The sequence below is a fragment of the Musa acuminata genome, chromosome BXJ1-4 (genome assembly GCF_036884655.1).
Source record: "Musa acuminata AAA Group cultivar baxijiao chromosome BXJ1-4, Cavendish_Baxijiao_AAA, whole genome shotgun sequence".
NCBI lineage: Eukaryota > Viridiplantae > Streptophyta > Magnoliopsida > Zingiberales > Musaceae > Musa > Musa acuminata.
This window is the reverse complement of record NC_088330.1, coordinates 8,002,861-8,024,185: the sequence shown is the minus strand read 5'-3', so window position 1 is coordinate 8,024,185 and position 21,325 is coordinate 8,002,861. Positions and strand designations below refer to the sequence as shown.

At 40.3% G+C, this 21,325-nt stretch overlaps 4 protein-coding genes across 5 annotated transcripts; 2 read left to right on the top strand and 2 right to left on the bottom strand.

Annotated features, from left to right (window-relative positions):
- Positions 1–1,094: 1,094 nt before the first annotated feature.
- On the bottom strand, positions 1,095–3,873 carry LOC135672391 (G2/mitotic-specific cyclin S13-7-like). 2 transcript variants are annotated; one of them, XM_065180866.1, is made up of 10 exons: positions 3,788–3,873; positions 3,270–3,378; positions 3,145–3,180; positions 2,989–3,040; positions 2,686–2,883; positions 2,473–2,598; positions 2,140–2,388; positions 1,906–2,064; positions 1,650–1,828; positions 1,095–1,567 (listed from the first exon to the last, which is right to left on the bottom strand). In XM_065180866.1, the coding sequence occupies exons 1-10, from the start codon at positions 3,828–3,830 to the stop codon at positions 1,408–1,410; spliced, it is 1,311 nt and encodes a 436-aa protein (XP_065036938.1). In that variant the 5' UTR covers positions 3,831–3,873; the 3' UTR covers positions 1,095–1,407. The 2 variants fall into 2 exon arrangements, with proteins under 2 accessions (XP_065036938.1, XP_065036937.1); XM_065180865.1 differs by having other exon boundaries at positions 1,098–1,567; positions 2,989–3,043.
- A 3,221-nt stretch (positions 3,874–7,094) lies between these two features.
- LOC135645244 (uncharacterized) lies at positions 7,095–11,324 on the top strand. Its single transcript, XM_065163435.1, has 6 exons — positions 7,095–7,666; positions 8,757–8,809; positions 8,989–9,053; positions 9,140–9,218; positions 10,239–10,538; positions 10,803–11,324. The coding sequence occupies exons 1-6, from the start codon at positions 7,260–7,262 to the stop codon at positions 10,955–10,957; spliced, it is 1,059 nt and encodes a 352-aa protein (XP_065019507.1). The 5' UTR covers positions 7,095–7,259; the 3' UTR covers positions 10,958–11,324.
- A 177-nt stretch (positions 11,325–11,501) lies between these two features.
- On the bottom strand, positions 11,502–12,714 carry LOC135645250 (heat stress transcription factor B-4b-like). Its single transcript, XM_065163441.1, has 2 exons — positions 12,344–12,714; positions 11,502–12,197 (listed from the first exon to the last, which is right to left on the bottom strand). The coding sequence occupies exons 1-2, from the start codon at positions 12,578–12,580 to the stop codon at positions 11,643–11,645; spliced, it is 792 nt and encodes a 263-aa protein (XP_065019513.1). The 5' UTR covers positions 12,581–12,714; the 3' UTR covers positions 11,502–11,642.
- Positions 12,715–15,603: 2,889 nt separating this feature from the next.
- On the top strand, positions 15,604–17,027 carry LOC135672390 (metacaspase-9-like). Its single transcript, XM_065180863.1, has 2 exons — positions 15,604–16,175; positions 16,243–17,027. The coding sequence occupies exons 1-2, from the start codon at positions 15,818–15,820 to the stop codon at positions 16,845–16,847; spliced, it is 963 nt and encodes a 320-aa protein (XP_065036935.1). The 5' UTR covers positions 15,604–15,817; the 3' UTR covers positions 16,848–17,027.
- The last annotated feature ends 4,298 nt before the right edge of the window (positions 17,028–21,325 follow it).

The window sequence follows — 21,325 nt, the reverse complement described above, 5'->3', positions numbered from 1 at the left end:
ATCACGAACCGTGGGCTAACGCCACGTTGGACATAGGGAGGCGATGGACCGTGTGATATTGTCCTTATTTTATGGGATCGGTTGTGGAACACGTCCGCGATCATTGAGACTTCCTACGTGGGAACGATATTTTCTTGTATATATCTTTTTATTTTATATTTAATTTTATTTAATTTATATATATGAATTTTATTAAGATTTATCTCTGTTGAGATATCTCGTTAATTAGTATATTGTTATGCAATTGATAGGCTCATCTACTTGGTTGGTGGAAACCTCCACGTTTATCTTACTAAAAAATTAATCTTACTTGTACATTTCAAAGTTAGGAAATAGCATATACATTATAAATTCTGATATGGTGTATGTAAAAAATATATATCTTCAATATTAAGATTCTTTCATTTACATATATCTAAAAAAAACTTGTTTAATTATGTATAATTGATATTAACTAATTTGAATTTAGAATTATATATATTTAAATAACTAAAAAATTTAATGATAATTAATCATGTTGATAAATATGTAATTTTTTTTTTGAATTTTTTCTATTTTTTCCTCCAAAAAGGTCTCTTGTTTTTATTTTATACAATAATATAATTCTATAAATATCCTTTCCTTCTCTTTCTCATTTGTTGTTTCTTCTTCCTCCTTCTCCGTCGCTTATCATTCCTCGTCGTCATCCTTCTCATGAGAAAGAAAAGAAAAATAATAAATAAAACAATGGGCAATAAAAAAAAGCTATGGACGAACGCGATAGATGAAGAAAGTCAAGCATGACGGGATGAAGGCGACCAAAAAAGAAAGGAAAATAATATTTATAGGATTAAAAAATATATTGGACACTATCTAAAAAGACAAAAATATGAATCCCTTTGTGAGAAAACATAAAAATAAAGAAACTTTATAGAAAAATCATATATATATATATATATTGTATGCTACAGTGATATATATATAAAAAATAAAAAAAATCTCTTATATTGAAAGGAAGATGGAATGTCCTAGTGGGCATAGGATGACCAGAATCCACATCACATCCCTGCAATTCAAGAGAAAACTATTTTTTTATATTTCAATATAATAAAAAAAAATGCAGTTCTTTTTTCCTTTGCAAATAAAAAAAAGAATCATGTAAATTCCTTTTTTTTATTCCTTTTTTCCCCCACAATATGATGCTGCAATGGGTTTTCTCGACAAACGAATAATTTGACATGTAGAATCATAACATAGCTGCTTTAACGTGCCCCAAACTACTATGGTTAAAGAGCACGAGGAGCAAGAAAGCCACACTCTACCATCCTCATGCTGCTGCTTTCAGCTTCACCCCCCACACTCTTCCTTTCATGAAGAACATGAAACAAACATAACACGCCATAATTACGCTGATCAGTAACTTTCCGATCACTTCCTTGCAGCCTTTAACTCCTGTACCAATTTGGTCGCCGGCGGATGCAATATTGCCACACCCCCAAATTTTTCACCGGAGTATTTTTTGTACACGGCCTTCAGCTTGCTCTCCGGCGCCGCCGCATGACAGTTCACCAGAATCTCCGTGCATTCCCTGCATCATCATCATCAGTTCATGCCCAGTTAGCTTTACTGCAAGCCATCATCAATAATCACAATCTTAACAAGTCACATACAGCAGTTGCTGCTCCGAGAACCCTGTGTGGCGCTCAAGTGTGTCGGTCCAGAGAGGGCTCTTCCTTAGGGTGCACCGGGCTGCATAGACTGCGGAAGCAGCGACCATGGACGGCCGGTGCGTCACCATCGAGTACTGCATCATAGCCAACTCGGAGAAGAAGAAGACCATGTGTTCCATCTGCATTTTGATCACATCAAACTGCGTTATGAACTCTCTATGGGTATGTCCATCGTCGCCCCGCCTCGAAGTCTTACCTCGGTATCGCATGATGCAGCCTTCAGAAACCTCACGAGGAACACATAGGACGTCGGGACCGTCAAGTTCCACTCGAGCTTGTTCAGGATCCCCTTCTCCATTCCAAGGATCTGCTCTCTGGTGTAAGCCATGTTTGATATGCAGATGAAATCATCGACCTGCAACCAGATGATGCTGCCCGGTTCAGCGGAGAAGACCTCACCGTAACTTACACTTGCTCAAGCTTTACACACCTGCGGCGCCCAAATCTCCTCATACTTGCTGGCGATGAGCATGGCAGACACCCCAACAAGCTGGAATTCTCTCCTCAAGACCACGTCCATGGAGAGGTACCGATCGATGATGTATAACGTAAGGTACAGCGTCTCGGGCATCAGCTCGAATTTGTGGTGCACTTCTATCAGCCAGTCCGCTAGAATTGCTCTCATCTTCGCGTTGATCTCCACCTGGGAATCCATGTAGCCGCGTGGCCTGCCGTCGTGCTGCATCAGCAGTCGAAAGGAGCAACTTTAGCACCGATACTGAGAGACTCCTATGTGGCTTGAGGAACGCAGAGAGACACATACCTCAGCAGATCTATAGAACTTGTAGATGTCCTCTATGTAATCCACGACGGCCAACTGATCCTCGGCATCTGCAGCATCGATGTCGTCTACCAACTCCTTCGGCTTATCAACGATCCCACAAGCAACCTTAGATGAGACAATCAGAGTTATAGTGCACAGGTGAATTGTAGCAAGTGCATGTATGCAGTAGAGATGTTTGAGTTGGTCATATACTTTGCTTCGAGCCGTGAGCACGGATGTCATTGTGGGAACCTTCTTTCTGGAAGATTTGCTGTGTGTTTGCTTTGGTTCCTCATTCTTTGCAGGACTCAACGGGGCGATCTTCTCCTCCTTGTTTTTTATTGCGACTTTTTTAGCTGGTTTTCTACCAGCTCTACCGACTGCTGCATCGGGTGGGATAGCCACAGGTATCTGCAATTGCAATGGCAGATTATCATCAGCAGATTGCTCGTTTGCACGTACAATTTGGGACCAAAGAGAAGATTTAAGAGAGTAGGGAACAGCAAGCATTTCTACCTTGTTAACAGCAGCTGCAGCTTGTGCTTTGGCCAGAAGTTGAGCACCGAAACTTCTAAGAAGATAAATCATAGATATAAGATAATTCTTACAACATATGGGGAAGGAAGATGAGCGATGGATTCAAAAGGAATGGGTTATGTCGATCGAAGCTACCTAGTGATGGGGCGATTTATATGGGGTTCCGGCTTCCTGATTCGATGAAAACATGGTAAGGTGTCATCAAAAGAATCGATGAAGCGCATGATTATACTATGAAGGCAATGCTTTGCTGCTCTCACCCCTCAACAGCTCGGACGGTAACCAGATTACCAATGTCTCCGAGCGCTCGGCGATTCCTCCCATCTGCCACAGCGACGTTCTTCTGCTTTCCCGCCGGCGCCACCCCACCTAAACAATTGCACCATAAACAGAAGAAATGTTTAGTGCACATACGCATGTGGTCAAGAAACAGGCGGTACTCATTGAGACCAAGAAAGAAGAAGCTACCAACACAAGTAACTGCAAGTCATTCGGAAGAAAACCTCACGAAGAAAAAGGGGAAATCTTTCTCGCATGTTAACGACCAGAAATCAGCAAAAGACTACTGCAACGTGGGGCACAGGGAAATCATCTACAGACCTGAAAGCATCGAAAGGAACAAGAACCGAAACAACGAAAATTGGAATCTTTACGAGACACCCACGTATAATCCCGAGAGTGGAGAAAGAACATCGACGAACCAAGAAGGAACAGGAGACCAAAACAAGGAAGGCGAAGAAAATAATCGAGAACAGGTTTCCGAAGTGGTCATCTTTACCTCTCTGTTGCTGAGAAACCACAGTCTGAGGTCTCGAAGCCATGTCTTCTTCTTCCCCTGCTCCCCTGCTACGACGCCTCCGACTCCCCCTCCTTCCCAAGATTTCGGTGCGGGTCGGAAAAGGGGCGGCGAGGTTAAAAGGGGAGGAGGCATTGTTCCCAACGGTCGAATTTGTTTCTTCTCTCGAACACGCAACGGTCCGATCTCTGAGATCCTACGGCTGAGGACGCGCGTCGTCGTTCCAGAAGTAGCCGTTGGGTGACGTGGCCTAAATTGCGGGAGGCACAATGGTTTGGTCATAGGAAAAGACTAAAGTACCCCTCGTTTATTATGGGATGTAGTTTCCATCTATGATGACCAAAAAATAGAAATTATTTACCTATTTTCTTGTTTTTAAATAATACCTGAAATTTCTATCCATGTTAAATAATTACCTATTTAACATGGAGTAGTTTCTATCCATGTTAAATAATACGTGAAATTTCTATTTTAAAAAAGATAAGATGATTTTTCAGAAAATAATTTAAATTTTTAAAAATCCCTATATGTGTTTATACTTGAATGGAGTTAGAAAAAAATACAACATGTTAAAGTAGAATTTGATTATCTAATTGATTATCTAATGAGGGTGTCGGGTCGAGATGTTTGAAACTATTAGATTTGAAGTTGTCCTAAATCCTATAAAATTATAAAGGATGCATATGCCTAATAAAATCCCTTCAAAGTATAAATATTTTTTTGGGTTAATGTTTTGAATTATATTTATAACCAAATGCACCAAAAGAGTATGGCATAGAGAATGTACTCGAGAGATTTTTTTTAGTAAAGTTTAAGATCATTACTCTCGAGGTTGTGATTTAATGTCGGTGTAATCATACGACGTCGAAATAAAAAAATATGATGATACAATTATTGATAGATAGTAATGTTTGAAAGCTACTATCGTATTAGTTATATGATGATAAAAGTATTAACCATGTTACGAGAGGGTTCCATCGTGATGAAATACTAGTCATATGAAATTAAGGTGTTAATAGGTTTTATCACGTCGATATATTTATATCTTAATTGTAAGAAGAAGAATTTATGAATGAAGATAGTTATAATATATATATATATATATATATCAATGATTTATGCATAATAAACTATAATTTATCTCATTAAATCGAATCGAATCATGATAATTCATATAAAACGTACTAATAGATGTGATAGAGGGATTAAGCATGAAAGAGATTATGTGCACCATACTATATTTGATAATATAATAATATTATTTATGTAGAATAAATTAATAAAAAATTATCCTATCAAATCAAGTAATGATAATTAATATAAAAATTAACTTATAAGACGTGATAGAGAGATTTGAGTATGAAAGAGATCATATGCATCGGATAATATAATAATATTATTTATAAATAATAAATTAATAAATAATTTATCTCATCAAATTGAGTTGATATGAAAACTGACTTATATACGTGATACAGGGATTCCAGTATGAAAAATATTATATGCATACTTGTATTTGATAAATATAATAATATTATTTATTATAATAAATTAATAAATAATTTATCCCATCAAATCGAGTCATGATAATTGATATGAAAATCAACTTATAGACGTTAATAGGGAGTACATTATCCGTAAACAGTTATCCCTCTCTTATTATCGATGGACAAGAGATTAAGAAAGATCGTTAAAAACATATTCTCTACATACATATATACTCTCTACATACATACATATATCGTTAAAAGCAAATAAGGGCTCTCTTATATCACATACATATATATACTCATATATCTTAGGTTATTAACTTGGATATTGAAAGGATTGAACCATAAACTTTTCTTAATCACGGTCTTTTTAGAGATGGTGCCTTAAAAGCTCAATATTTCTATCTTGAGGGCATCTCGGATAATTTTGTGAGTACAGGTTTGAATTACGACTATTAAAACTATTATAGACTATCCCCGTTTGTGATTAAGTATAAAAACATATCCTCGATATGATAAAGAAAATAAGGGGCTCTCTTAGACCACATACATATATACTCTTATATCTCATGTTATTAACTTGGGTATCGGAGGGATTGAACCACAAACTTCTCTTAATCACGATCTTTGTGTAGGTGACACATTGAAAGCTCAACATTTCTATCTTGAAGGCACCTCGGATAATTTCCTGAGTATGAGTCTGAATTACGTCAAGTTGACTAGGACGTCAATGACATATAAAGTATTTTACTATATTTAATAATATAATAATATTATTATTCATATATATATATATTAATATATTATTTATCAGTCATGTAACTAGCATGATTATTTATCACTTTATATGGTTAATCATTAATCTAAGTTGTTAATACATCATTATGCCATGATTGGTGTCTTATAAAATACATTCTCTTCCTTGGGAGCTTGATTTATGAAGTTGTATTTGCTGAAAATTTAATATTTTAATATAATTATACTCTTTATGCCAATTAGTTGATCTTGGTGTGAGAATCCACATAACTTAGATGGTAAATACATTTGATGACAAAAAAAATCACCGACAATTAACTTGGTAAAAAATAAAAAAACCTGAAAAGAAAAAGCGATGGAGACATAAATAAACATTTTCATAAAAATGTATGGTAATAAAAATCGACGATGAATATATGCACATCAGTCGCTCTCATAACAGCGACAAACTTTGTTTCGGCATGAAACAGCATGATCCCAAGTACAAATTGCTAAGGGCACATAGAAATATCCACCCAATTACTTTGGATTATCCACACTTAACTCTTCGGATATTTGAGGATAATAATGCACTTAGTTATATATAAAGCTAGTTAATTTTTTTTCTTTTTCTTTTCGCATTTTTGTACTATGAAAAGAAAAATAATTAAAAGCCTTTAAAAGTACAAAGAAAATATATTTGGAAGATTCCCTACTGCTCCTTTCAAGACTAATTTTGGATCCACCTCATGGGAACAATTTAAGATCAAGCTATATTAATTAATTATTTATTTTGAGCTAATTTTCTAAAAAAAGGGGTTAAGGAAAATTACTTAAACCTCAAACCTATAAATACATTAATTAGTTTGCATGTCTAAATATAATCTTTTTATTAATTTAAAATTAAATTATTAATAAAAAATTAAGTTGAGTATGCATTCTTTTAATTAATATTTTAGTAGGAGAATATATAAAAGCATTTGGATTGTGTAACATAAAAGCGATAAATAATTTCCCTTTTTTTCTATATATTTTATTTAATGCCAAAAAAAAAAACCCCCTCAAATCAATTCCCTGCCGAATGAAAGCGTCTCCCTCGATCGGGAGAGGAGGGTTTTGAGCGTGCAAGAGAAACCAAGCAAGGCAGCGTCTCTCCTTTTCCAGAGAGAGAGAGAGAGAGAGAGAGAGAGAGAGAGAGAGAGAGAGCTAGGGTTGGGAGATCACCGGCGATGCCTTACCTGGTTCGGGACCGCCTCTTCTTCGGCGACATCACTGCCGCCGCCGAGGTGCTCAAGAACGGAAGCCCCGAGATCACCCACGTCCTGTCACTCCTCAGCTCCGCCTCTATCTCCTTCTTCTCCGACTGGCGGTCCGAGATCTCCATCCCGACGGAGGAGATCAGGAAGGTGTTCGCTGGCGCCGATGGCTCCCCGAGGAAGTCGCTGGCACCGGGGAAGCTGGTGTGCTCTCTCGAGCGTGCCGGGCCGGAGTTGAAGCTGGTGAGGATGGCGGTGCCGTTGAGGGATACAGAAGACGAGAACCTGTTGGATCATCTGGATGTGTGCTTGGATTTCATTGATCAGGGCAGGAAGGAGGGGGGCGTGTTGGTGCATTGCTTCGCAGGAGTGTCGCGAAGGTATTTAGGTTTACTCTGGGTTTGCATCTCTCTCTAAAAGCTTTGATACTCTGTTCTCGTTGTTCATTCGTCATGCTTTCTCTGTCATCAAAAACGGAATCTTTGATATAATATACGTGGTTTGCCTCTTACTTGCAAGATATATATTTGGGAGTTTGGTTAATTGAGATTCTGGGATGTGTGATCTCTGTATAATTTATTGGTTGAGATTTATGTACCTGTCGATGAAATAAACGATACATAAGGCTGTATTAGTAAGACGAGATATATATACTTCTCCCGGCATCCTGAATCACTGAAACTGAGGCAAAATCCAGAAATGCCAGAGCTTGTCATTGTTGCTTCACCCTTATGACCCTGGCTGGTCTTTGGTGGTTAAAGTTTATTAATTAATTTTATCATGCACTTTTAATCAAGGATTTAATAGTGTTACGATTTATCACTAGGTCCTTAGATCACTTATCATACAATTTACATTTATCAAAGGTTGAAAATTTGGAACTCATCTAACATAAGGTTTTTTTTTTTATAAGGTGTTTGGTAGCTTGACCGGTAGAGACTTTGGCGGATCATCATAGGTTCTTAGGATCAAAACCCATCTTCACTAATCCTTTGCCAAAAAAAAAAAGAAAGAAGCAGTACCTAAATGCATGTTGTTATCTGCCAATTGCTATGACTTATATAATGACAAGCTAAGTTGCTGGGTAGGAAATTTTATACCATACAGGGTTATAACTTCAGGATTCAAGACCAGGTTATAGATCACTACTCTGCTGTATTGAATTGAGGTATTTTGTCCCTTTCTTTTTTTATTTTTTGGCTTTTGATGCATCCCTATATAACCTACCTCTTAATGTAACCTATCTTTTGGAATGAGTCGCATGAAAAAACCATATTGATTGATTTGTTTATTAAGCCTTTGGCTGATAATTACATGTTGATCAGGATCGGGAATCTGACTCTTTTTGCAAGTGACATTCTCAAGATGGGGCAATATTAACTATTTACTGAATCAGCTGATGTTCTTTTCTGTACATTTTTGCTTCTCTAGCTTATCTTCCTTATGTGTTTTTTGTGGGTTTTGTTGCAGTGCTGCCGTAATAATTGCGTACCTAATGAGAACAGAACATAAATCTATGGAAGGTTTGGAGACTATTTTCTGTTCTTATATTTGTTGTCAAATGTAGACTATTGTCGAATCTATGTGGACAGACTGCAGCGACTATAGTCACACAGTCACACTTGCTAACAATGGTGAAATCTTAGAACTGTTATGCTAGTTTCTCTTTACTAATTGGTGTACGTGGTGTTTATGTTTACAGATGCACTTGAGTCCTTGCGTGAAATCTGTGAGTCTGTCAGCCCAAATGATGGTTTCCTGGATCAGGTAGGTTACTTTTGGGTGCTGGTGTGCTCCTGTGAAAATAGTGTTATAAAAAAACCCTTGACTAAATTAATGTCTAATTCTTGCAGTTAAGTTTATTTGAAGAAATGGGTTTCAAAGTAGATACTGAAAACCCCATCTACAAGCGCTTCCGCTTAAAAGTATTAGGTGGGTTCTTAACTGTGGATTAATGTGCATTCTTTATATTCCGGAAGACCTATCTGTAACCAAGTATGCAATTTTTTTTTTATCATGAATTGCATTATGATTCTTTCTCTTTTGTGCTGGGTCAAGTTCAGGCTAGACATCAGGTCCTTCTATGGTTGGTCTTAGGAGTCTTGTTAAGGAAAAGATTAGCAGTTAATTCTTTCATTATGAAAGCTGATGTGTGGGCAGGACTTTTTATCATGACTTTGTCTAAGGCTCCCAGTTGGGACAAAATCGATGATCAATTATTCTTATACAACTGTCTGTTTGCTGGACTTGCAAGCATCAGCCATATGGATGATGAAGTCCCAGATCGATCAGGAGGCCCTCCTGGTTACTTGCTCCAATAGAGAAGGTTACCAGATAAGGGAAGGCTCTAAGATTCTTGATTTAGTCATTTTTGGCCCCCATTTTGGCTTTTGGCTGAAAGGAGACATAATCATTCAATTGATCATCGATTTTGTCCCAACTGGGAGCCTTAGACAAAGTCATGATAAAAAGTCCTGCCCACACATCAGCTTTCATAATGAAAGAATTAACTGCTAATCTTTTCCTTAACAAGACTCCTAAGACCTTTCTGGGGAGTCCTTCAAAACAAAACAGTGACTAGTTGCTATGGTACAGCTAAAGATTATCCAAACAGTTTAGATTTGACCAGTTAATTGGGCTCTTGGATTAAGCACGCACACAGCTGAGGGAATGTATTTCTTTTCTTATTATATTCCTTGTTTACTGTTCTTTTAAGTGAAAGGACTAACGGTCTTCAACTATTAATAGTGCTTATGTCTTGAGTTAACTAGAAGATATGAATCTACTGCTGAAGTTATGAATCTCTTCTCAGGCTGGTTGGCCTGATATTTCTTTCTCTCTAATTATCTGTCTACCGTACCAGTTCCTCTTTCACCTACCTATCAACCTTGCTTTGTTTCACATCACACAAAGAGTTCCGACACTTCACTTATTACAAGTGTTTGTTTTCAGGTCATTCATATAAACAGGGGGAGAAAATAGACAGTTCCATATTTGGTGCTGATCCTGGTTTGCCACTAGAGTCCAACTCTTCTGAGGAAGTCCGCAAGGGAAATCAACATACTACAGCTTACCGCTGCAAGAAATGCAGGAGAATTGTTGTATCGCAAGAGAATGTCGTTAGCCATGTGCCTGGTGAGAATGAGACGTTCTTTGATTGGCAAAAGCGAAAAAGTGGTAATTGGTCTAATAGGTTTCAGGAGCAAGAATGTTCTTCGTTGTTTGTTGAACCCTTGAAGTGGATGACTTCAGGTAATTCATTTGCTTCTTTGGAATTGCATTGTTCAGAGTTTTGCACTTAAAGAGTATTCAAGATCTTAATCGGCTATATCACATTGATATTTGTCAGCAGACAAACTACAGTAAGGTTGAGTGCTATATAGTTGCCTGCACTTGGATCTTGTTGGAATGACTGCTTTTTTGAGTTTACCCAAGTCTCTAATTTTTTTTTCTTTCCCCCTAAACCTCCAATATACTGGCAAATTAAACATCTCCATGGATCTTATCATGTTGCAGTTGAAGATGGTGCGCTGGAAGGAAAACTTTCATGCATCAAATGTGATGCACGCCTTGGATACTTCAACTGGTCAGGCATTCAATGCAGCTGCGGCAGCTGGATCACTCCTGCCTTTCAGATTCACAAGAGCAAAGTTGATATTAGCATGGTGTAGCACATCCAAGCAAATTTAAGCCATTCTCCTAGGTGTACCTATGCATATACGGGAAGAGCCTGTGCTATAATCTAAAAGCTGAACGAAGCATACTCATCATGTTTGGAGTATATTACAGTCACTGGTCCTCGATTAACTGTGTCAGGTGGCTGTTTTGCTCGATTTGGTTTAAGCGGCAATTCCCCTATTTGTTCCTGTAGTGACTGAACCGCACAATCGTTTTGCGGCTTGCAGTTTGCGTTCATGAGAGTTGGTTTTTGTTGATATGTTCAAAGAGTCCAGAACCTATGCCTGAGTTCAAGATTGTGCCTTTGTTTCTCACTGTATATTGGAGTCTATACAAATTAAGATTTGTATACATTTGTTCTTTTGGTGTTGGTAGTATTTTTCTCTAAACAATGTGCAGTACAACAGAGGATCTAAACTCGATCCCAATTTGTTGGACTTACCAAGGACTGTTGTCATCCTAGCTTACTCTCAGGGTTCAGCATCATTATCTTTCTTCCATGTTTGATTGCCACAATAGCCAGCTCTCCCACAACTGTGAAATCTAAAGGTGGAATCTACTTCAAAGACTGGGAATACAAAGAAATGCTGCTAAATTACTCATAGGAACGGCAGATTCAGCTTCCCCAGCTGAAAACCTTACAAAATGCCACAAAAGTTGAATGCTTGGGAGACGGCATTACGACTCTCTAACATCTTGTACTGAACCTTCTCTCTCAAGGGATTTCTCCAGTGGTTTCTGCTCCTCAGGATTGGATTCTGCAAGGCAGATCGTCTCGCGGTTGAGCCGCTTCTTGCCATGGATCGGAAAGCCGAAGAGCTTGACACCGCTGTCTGGCTCGGCGGTCGCCGGAACAGGCTGGTTCTGATCGCAGGGCGGCAGCTCCACCAACCTGGCATGCCTTGGTTCAGGCGCGACTGGGGGGGCGACATGGTGTTGGATGAAGTAGATGATGTCGTTGTAGAGCTTCTTCATGCGGGTGAGTTCTGATAAGAGCAGAGAGTTCTTCTTCCTCAGCCTCTGGTTGTCCTCCGAAAGAGCCGAGAGGAAGTCGACGTCGCCACCCGGCACTGCCGAAGGTGGCTCAATCCAGGCGTGCTGGGGGTGGCAGTGGAAGAACTGAGGGACTTGAGAGGTCTTCCTTCTGTGTATCTCAGACAACAAATGCTTCTCTCCTCTCCTGAAGTACTCATTGGCAAACTCCCACCTATCCGCCGCGATCTTTCTGAAACCCTGCAGCAAATTAGAAGACTAAGCATGCGTCTAAGAAGAAAGGGATCTAGAGATCACCAAGTACCGCGACCCAGCACAGAGAAGAGGAAAAGGAAGCATCGAGGACGAAGAAGACGAGCATGCAGAGCTATGCATTGGAACCATACGTAAGTGTTGAGCTGTCTCACGAAGCTGGAGAAGTTGCTGTGCTTGAAATAGTTGGGCAGCAGATCCCTGGCGAACTCCGGTGGCCTCCATACCACGAAGGTGCCTTCGTCGCCACCCCAGGAGACGATTGGATCGGTGCAGGGATCGTCAACCAGCTGGTAAGTCTTGGTCAGGAAAGGCGCCGGCACTGGCTTTGCTGAATCCATTGAGACCACCATGTCTCCGCTGCTCTCCATTAAGAAAGCCTCACAGACAAACAACACCAACCTTTATCTCTCTCTCTCTCTCTCTCTCATGATTAAATATGCATCAGGTTTCTGTGTTTTTGTGTCCACAGGAATGTGTATTCTTCATTCAAATCTGGTGATACACAAGTATTCAGTTCCATCTTCTTTTATGAGCATCAGCTGGAACTTCTCTGGTATTACTCTTTTCCTATCACTGGGTATTACATTGTACAATCAATAATTAACATGGCACTGTTCCATGGGAAATTGTGGCCTCTTTTAAAAGGTTTCTTCCCATGTAGCATAACCAGCTAAAGACATTTTTCTATTCTCTCTTTCTCTCTCTCTCTAGCTCTGCAATGCATACCAGTTTGTGACATCTCTCTCTCTAGCTCTGCAATGCATACCAGTTTGTGACATTCCTGCCCTTACTCTGACCCTATTTGCTAGCTACTACTTCCTCTGCTGAAGTTTGATTGATCTGATGACACCAATAGACCAAACTGCTTCTAGGCTTTGCAATGCAGTATATGCTGTTCTTCATTCCGTTGTACTCTCTCACTCTCTCTACTCTCTAAACTTGTGCAGTATCAAAGCAGGCCCGTGAGTTCAGATAGCACATGGAAAGGTGGCAAGCGGATGGAATAATAATGTAACTATGTATCCTCTGCAACATTGCTCATTTGGTGCAGCATCTTTTTCTACTTGCCTTTTTCTGTCATTTACATGAACGTGGGACTCGATGCAGCTCCTCCCAAACATATTATAAGCTTCAGAAATCAAAAGCAGACATTCCTAACCCTTTTCATTGATGATGAAGCTTGGGATCTGGGAGGCCATCACTGTAGACAACACATACATCTCTCCGGTGCATGCATCATCACTTCACCTCGCCGAGCGAAAGATGCGTCGGTGATGGTAGATGGAGAAGAGCAGGGTATAAAAGGGAGAAAGAGAAGGATGTGCGAAGAAGGAACTGTTGCATACTGAGAACTGTTCTTAGAACTTGAAAATAATGGAAGATTCTATTCGGCATATGGCAACTGCAGCGCCTCACATGATCTTTCTCCATCCACATGTGACCCGCTGCTTGGGAGCCAGAGACTGCGTTTGACCATCCCAAAGAACTTCATAGTGTTTGACAGAGATTGCAGAGCTCAATGCCTTGTCTCATTTAGGCCCACAGCCTCTCTGCACCCTGCACAAATCTAAATGCATTCATGTGACCGAGGATAAGACAAAGATCACGCTCAAATGTTCATGTGACGAAGAAGTTGGATTTTGTGGAGAACAGTCGGGATAGCTCCAAAAGAGATCAAGCCATGGAAGGAAGGAGGCCATTAGACCAATTTGTCAGATCATAAAGGATCTTAGCCACCTGAATCACCTTTAAGCCTGTGTGTGTGTGTGTGTGATGGTTGTGAAGGATTAATCCCAGATTTGAGTACACTTTTAGACATAAAAAGGATGTTGATTGCTGCTTGTTCTGTTTTCTTATTCGTTTACAGTGCACCAACAAAAAGTAGCTGATTCGGCCCGCAGTTCATGGTGTGCCTGCTGATGAGCTTGATTTGAGCATGAAGGAAGTGCACAGACAAGTGCGAGGGAGGGAAGCTCATTTGATGCAAGAGGAGCGGCATGAAGGAAGGCTCTGCTTAGCTAAAGCAGAAAGCTCGTTTCTTTTACCTTACAGGAGCATTTTTGATACTGCAAAAAGGAGGAAAGACCATGGAAAGATGGGATGTTGGTAGACAAAGGAAGCTTTGCAGACAGCATATCATTCTTTGGTCACAGAACTAACCAGTGAGTGGAATCAGTAGGCCAGAGCATTAAGTGGCATCTGATTAAAGTGTGTGCACATAAAGGTGATGTAAAGAGGAATTACCCATCCCCTTCTGCTACCCCACACACACTCTCTCTCTCTCTCTCTCTCTCTCTATTTCTGACAAAGCACACAAGCACATAAAGATGCTCAAAATCACAGACACACAGTCTTGTACATGCAAAATACATTGGATTTAGAAATATGTACAGATTGGCCTTGTGAGAACTGCAGAATTAAATTCTTAGAGAGTAGAAGCACTGCATTTAACAATATATTGCTTCCACACTGTGGAGAGTAAAATCAATGAGAAATTTCTTCATGATACAACAGAGCCCCTGTCTGAATTCTCAAGGGATCTGTGTGCAGTTTGGAGAAAGTAAAACCGATAGTTTTATTCTAGTCCATTGGCTTTATTTTTCTTGAAGGAATTTGATGAAAGCAATGAATGTCTTACAGGGTGAAGATGATCCTAGTTTTCATGATCCATCATGAAGGCTGCTGCCAAAGCTAGAGCTGGTGCTTGTTCAGCAAGTTAGAACCAATACTAGAAGATCAATCTTAAACATAAACAGGTGATGATATGTTTGTTGATGAGAACATATAATGGCAGTGTTGTAAGTCCTCATATGTTCTTTCTTTTATCATTTTGGAACACTGCTTTGCATAAAAATTAAAATGGAATTTGAGATGTCTTGATTTTGGAATTGGGGTGTTAAAGTCATTTTATAAGAGTTGTGTAATATTTGTCAATTTAATAACATTTTTTTTGTTGGTTCATGCAAAGACTGAAACCTCAAATGTGCAATCAACATAATGCTATGTACCATTTGAGCTAATATACCTTAGTTGTACACTCTTCAATCATTAGAACTTTTTGGTTTGCTATGATCATTTTATATAGTATATCAAGTACTTCATAACTCACTGTGCTTCTCAATGTTGATATGGAAGATGTTTAACTATGCATTAATTATATTTGGATGTTTAACTATGCATAAATGGTACCATCATCAACCACATCTTTTCCCCCCATTTCCTCATACTTCTTTGTTGCTTCCTTTCCAACTTAATCTTCTTCCAAAACCATTGGGGTTGAGTACTCTTATGGCCACCTGCAGCTCCCCATGCGTGAAAGCAAAGATGAGGGCAACAAAACCTTTAAAGCAAAACCTATTCAGGCTCATACGCAAGTCTTCCATCCAAATACAACAATAGTTGTTCTCTCCCATGGATTCCTTGATCGATTTGTGGAATGCTTTCCAAGCTCATATTGATTCATGAACAATTGGATGTAATTAACTCGGTGCAAATTGGCACTCATATCCTTTGTCCTCTATATAAAGCCCTGCACACTATGGCTTGAGCACGCTAATGTGAGTAGCATCATCATCTTCTTCCTGTGAGCACATCGAGGAAGCGAAATGGAAGCGGGCAAGAAGCGGTTGGCCACCTTGGTCGGGTGCAACTACGCCCACACACGCCATGAGCTCAGCGGCTGCATCAACGACGTCCACGCCATGCGCGACGTCCTCGTCTCTCGCTTCGGCTTCGCCCCGGACGACGTCGTTCTCCTCACTGACGCCCCTGGCTCCGCCGTCCTCCCCACCGGCGCCAACATCCGAGGGGCACTCGCCACCATGATCGGCCGGGCCGAGCCCGGCGACGTCCTCTTCTTCCATTACAGCGGCCACGGCACACTGATCCCGCCTGTCGGGCCGCACCATGGCTGGCACAAGCCCGATGAGGCCATCGTCCCCTGTGACTTCAATCTCATCACCGGTAAGCTCTGTTTTGATCTCTGCAACGTGGCCGCCGCATTGCATGATTTGGAGCTGCACGTATGTAGACGTGGACTTCCGGCAACTGGTCGACCGCGTGCCGCGGGGGGCGAGCTTCACCATCGTCTCCGACTCGTGCCACAGCGGCGGCCTCATTGACAAGGAGAAGGAGCAGATAGGCCCATCCACCATCGCCGCCGGCAGCAGCGCAGCAGTACGGAAGGCGAGAGCCATGCCGTTCGAGTCAGTTCTGAGCCACCTGGCCTCCCTCTCGGGCATCGACTCCCTTCACGTCGGCGACCACCTGGTGGAGCTGTTTGGGGCAGAGGCGAGCGCGAGGTTCCCTAACGGCGGCACGCACCCGATGCCGCTTCCGCTAGGCCACGACGACGGGATCCTCCTCAGCGGTTGCCAGGCGAACGAGACGTCGGCGGACATGAGCCCGTTCGAGGCGGGAGGGAAGGCGTACGGGGCGTTCACCAACGCCGTGCAGGTGGTGCTGTTCAAGAAGGAAGGGGCGGTGAGCAACAAGGAACTGGTGATGGGTGTGCGGAAGGTTCTCCGTGAGCAAGGCTTGTCGCAACACCCTTGCCTTTACTGCAGCGACGAGAATGCCGACGCTCCATTCTTGTGGCCGCCGCCGCACCACCAGCAGCTACGTGCTTGCATGTAGCGTGGTCGATAAGCCACTGCAAGTAAATAAGGACACACTTAAAATACTAAATATAAATATAAGTGGGCAATATAAGGCAAGAAAAATTATATATACATATATGTGAAATTTGTTATTTGGTATCTCAAATATAGTTATATATTAATGATAAATTTATGATGTAAGCTTTTTGTCCATCCACTCCTTAAGAGAGCTGACATCACCCCTTTTGGTGTCCGAGGGTGACTCACTCCTGCGGGATGACACCGGCGTGTAGGTCAATGGTGGTCGCATCGTGGACGCTGTCGCACGTACACGCTTTCGGCACCAACTCGAGATGAACTGGGCCGTGTTTTCTCCGAGGTGGACCCCAGAGGAGCGCTTGCCCATAGGCGCCTGTGGTGTCAGAAGCACGCCTGCGTAGCTTTACGTAGTGGGGCGCGCCCATTAAAAGAATTATTCCGGATTCCCGTTTCCTCTCTGTTCCCGGCTCCGTTTCCCCTTGCTCAAATTCTGGCGGCCATTCGAGTTCGTTCCGCCCGCGGTACGCGAGCCGCCGAGACTGCTGGGACCCACGATTAGTTGCATTTCCAAGTCCGGAATCCGAGACGGGTGGGTTATATGTTTGGTATACTTACACCCATAAGAACAACAGAGATCAAATCACAATAATAATTAATTAATAAAACATTGAAAAGTACGATCAAACGGCGGAAGACGAACGACGACGGAGGAAGAAGAGACTGGTCGACAAAGAGGAGGGGAAGAAGAAGAGGTTTTCTGAGAAGAATAGAAGGAGCGAAGTGGAACTCCAAGAACTACAACAGCTACTGCTGCCGCTTTGGTCACGACAACTAGGACGACCGATTCCCTTCTTCATCTCCTCCTCTCTGCCGCGACGCAAGCCCTATGCCCAACTCCTCCCCTCAAACGGAAGGTTAGCGCTCGATTCGTCTCTACGATGGAATTTGTGATGTCGCCGTTTTCTTTTATTGCTCGGTGGTCGGAATTTGGGTAATTGTAGATGGGGAATCGGGGTTCGGATGGATTTTGAAGGTTCTAATTGCTGGTGATCGCGACGCGATCGGGAAGGCAGGGTTTGGGTTTTTGCTAACTTCACTCTTTTGTCTTACTGCATCGTTGAGACCTTTGTCTTTGTGGGATCACCTTAATTAATGGGTAGCACAAACATGATCCGGCCGTTATTATGATATGCCAGTATGTGTAGGTGCTGCTGCTTCCACAACCTGAGGCTTAAAGAACCTATCAGACAATTCGGTTTTGAAATTTTTATGGGTATTCAAACGTGTTCTTCTTAATGGACGTTCATAATAGAAGATCTAGCATGTGATGTTAGCAAGAAAACTATCTTAATTTTTCCCCATACAATGATAGTCATAAGTAGATTATGAATTTATGAGCACCTATCTGCTAACATTAGTGAAACAATATCCTCTTTTTCACCTCTGTCTATCCTGAGGTGGTGTTGTACCCTGATTTACCTGATATGCTGGTAAGACACTATGCTTTTTTTCTAGTTAACTAAATCAGTAGCAAATAAGGATTTTTCTTCAAATAATTACTGCTGCATTTGATTCCATTAGCTATAAGAAGGCACTCTTGTAATGCTAAGGTTCTGGGGAAACCAAGGGGATGAAAGACCATCAATGATGTAGGGCAACCATAAAGGGATGCTTAATATGAAGAGAAAAATGGTTAGGTGGGTAATAAGAAAAAGCGCTAAAACAGGGAGAGAAGGCGAGAGAAACCCGATTTGCAGAATAATTAATTTAAGTAATAAAGAACAAAGCAGAAGTTCAATCTCGTACCAAGATCATCAAGGAAGAGCGATGCAAGATGGTTGAGGATGAGACAGGAGAGGAATGTAGGGGTTAATCTTGGACTCGCCCAAGTTCTCCAACTTGATCGGGGGGAAGTTGTGGCCTCACACCACTTATACAATTTGTGAAAAAACAAAACTAATTATTCATTCCAATACTAATGATCCCATTACAATACTTTGGCCTCTTTATATAGGCCATAAATATAGGAAGAAAATAAAGTTACAAATAAAGAAAAAAATAAAAATCATATCAAGATGATTCAGTACATTGTATCGGGTCATCTTTTGCGAAGATAGGATTCTGAAATATTCTCGTAAAACAATCTTCCTTCTTTGTGCATGATGTTCTTTCTTTTTTTTGCAAGATGATGATTCTATAGAAATATCTTCCTTCTTTGTGCATGATGCTCTTTCTTTTTTGCAAGATGATAATTCTTGCAATGTTTTCTCTTATTTATTTTCTCCTTCTACTTTATTGTTAATCTAAAAAATAAGAAGCTAATTGTGCAGGATGTTGCCATGTGGCAACTCTAAAACGTCAATTGAACCCGAACCTGAGTTCACTATCAATCCAATGTGATTTGATTCGGCCCTTTTTCTTTCCACTACTTTGAAATGTAGTTTGATTTCCATCAACTCTCCCCGGCTTGAAAGCATTCATCTCCAATAAAGTGATGAGGCAATACTGATTGTAGAGTTCAGGGTTGAGTTGTTGGAGTACTTCTTTTGTGATTCATGTGCAATTTGAATCTGATCATCCTTTCTAATTGACATGGAATCTTTGATTATCTGATATCCCTCGTTACAAGTGGAGACTTGTTGTTCATCTAGAATATCCTTTATATCCTCTTTTCTCCTCTTATAAGTGGGTATAGGTGGGGAAGGCATTATAGATTGTGGATGCGATAAGGTAGAAGGTTGGGTACTTGGGAAGTGAGGTGGAGTCTTATCTTGTGGTTCCTTGTAGGGTGTCATATCTTCAATATTGATAACTCGGGTAATTCCAAGATATGGTGGAAGGTTAAGGTCATAGGCACCAGAGTTGATTTTTCATATGATTTTGTAAGGACCAGAGTATTAGGCATGAAGCTTTTTCAAGGTTCCTCGCGGGTATCTTTTGGGTCGAACTCTCGTTATAGTACCATACAATTGCCCTTGTGAGTTTATAGTACCATACAGTCGCGGGTATCTTATTGATTTCCATCACATGTGGTCTCAACTATCGCACCTACTCTTGCCCTTGTGAGTTTATAGTACCATACAGTTGGATAACTCATCCAAATATTTTTCTTTATATTAAAAGATATAAAATAACACCATGATGCCATTCCTAAGCGGGGATGAAAAGCATGAAGGATTAGTTTAAGTTTTTGTGATAACATAAAACTATATCAGATCTCATAAATATGGATATGATAACAAAATATACATATAGCCAATCCCAACTAGTTGGACTGTTGTTGTTGTATTAAAAAATATAAATTAGGATATCTTTAAAGAGTTCCAAAATTATTATTTACAACCTATGTTTACATTCTATACCATCCTAATTAAGATGGATGCCAAATACCTAGTCTCTAATGGTCTTTTACTTGGCTCTTCATATAGAGATATCTCTTCGTCTCAATTTCAGATGAAAAAAATGGTTAATGTTTTATTTATACACCAATCTATTAAATATGGACAGCAAAGTTAAAACATCTATTCTTATTCTAGTAGGCCTTTGATGTCCTTGACACTTGTTCAAACTCCTTAAAGTTCATAGTGTAGGACCAATCTTTACTAATGTGCTTGAGATAGATTTGGATATTCTTTTATCTACTACATTTAAGAATGACTTATTGCCATTGTACTACAAGCCATTTTTCCTTAATTGCTGGAACACTATTTTTGCATTTACACTTTTAAGGTTCTGCATTTTTTAACGACTCCTAATTGCTAAGTTGGTCGCCATACCATAATTCAGTTGGTTCTGGTCCAAAATGGTCTAGTTGGTCATCACAAGATCAATCACGAGGTTCAGTATATTCCAGTTGTAAGAATTTTCTTCTGGTGTTAGTGGATAGTGAGATCTTGACAGCAGACCTTGAAAATTGGATTTCAGGAATATCAGATGATTCAGAATTTAGAAAGCCAAACCTTGATGTTTCTTTTGAACTTACAGAACTTCAGAATATTGATTATGCAATGGAAGGTGTTCCTTTTCAGCAGTTGATATGGATGCCTAATGCTCTTTATGCATCAACACCTGTTTCTTTTGAAGCAACTGCTCATCTCGCTATTGAAGATTTTCTACACACTAGTGTGAAGGGATTATAGGAGAACTTTTGGGGTCATGATGAACCTGTGCCTTTTTCGGCAGCCTCTATACGTAGCGCAAGTTCAAAATTTTATTCTGCTGAAAAGGCTATTTCAAGAGGCAATTTGAAGGCATTTTTGCAACTGCCATTTTGCTGAGAAATAGTAAGGCACTTCCATGGGAAATGGGACCAGATTATTGAATTAGCTTTGCTGAGGTCCGATGTTGGAATTTCAGTGCAAAATGATCACCAGTCTGCCATTTTGTTAGCCAGAAGCCTCAGCAAATCAGCAACTGTTCTCTGTAATTCCAACTTTGTATTTGTGCTTCTTGTTGATTCACAATATGGTGCAGTAG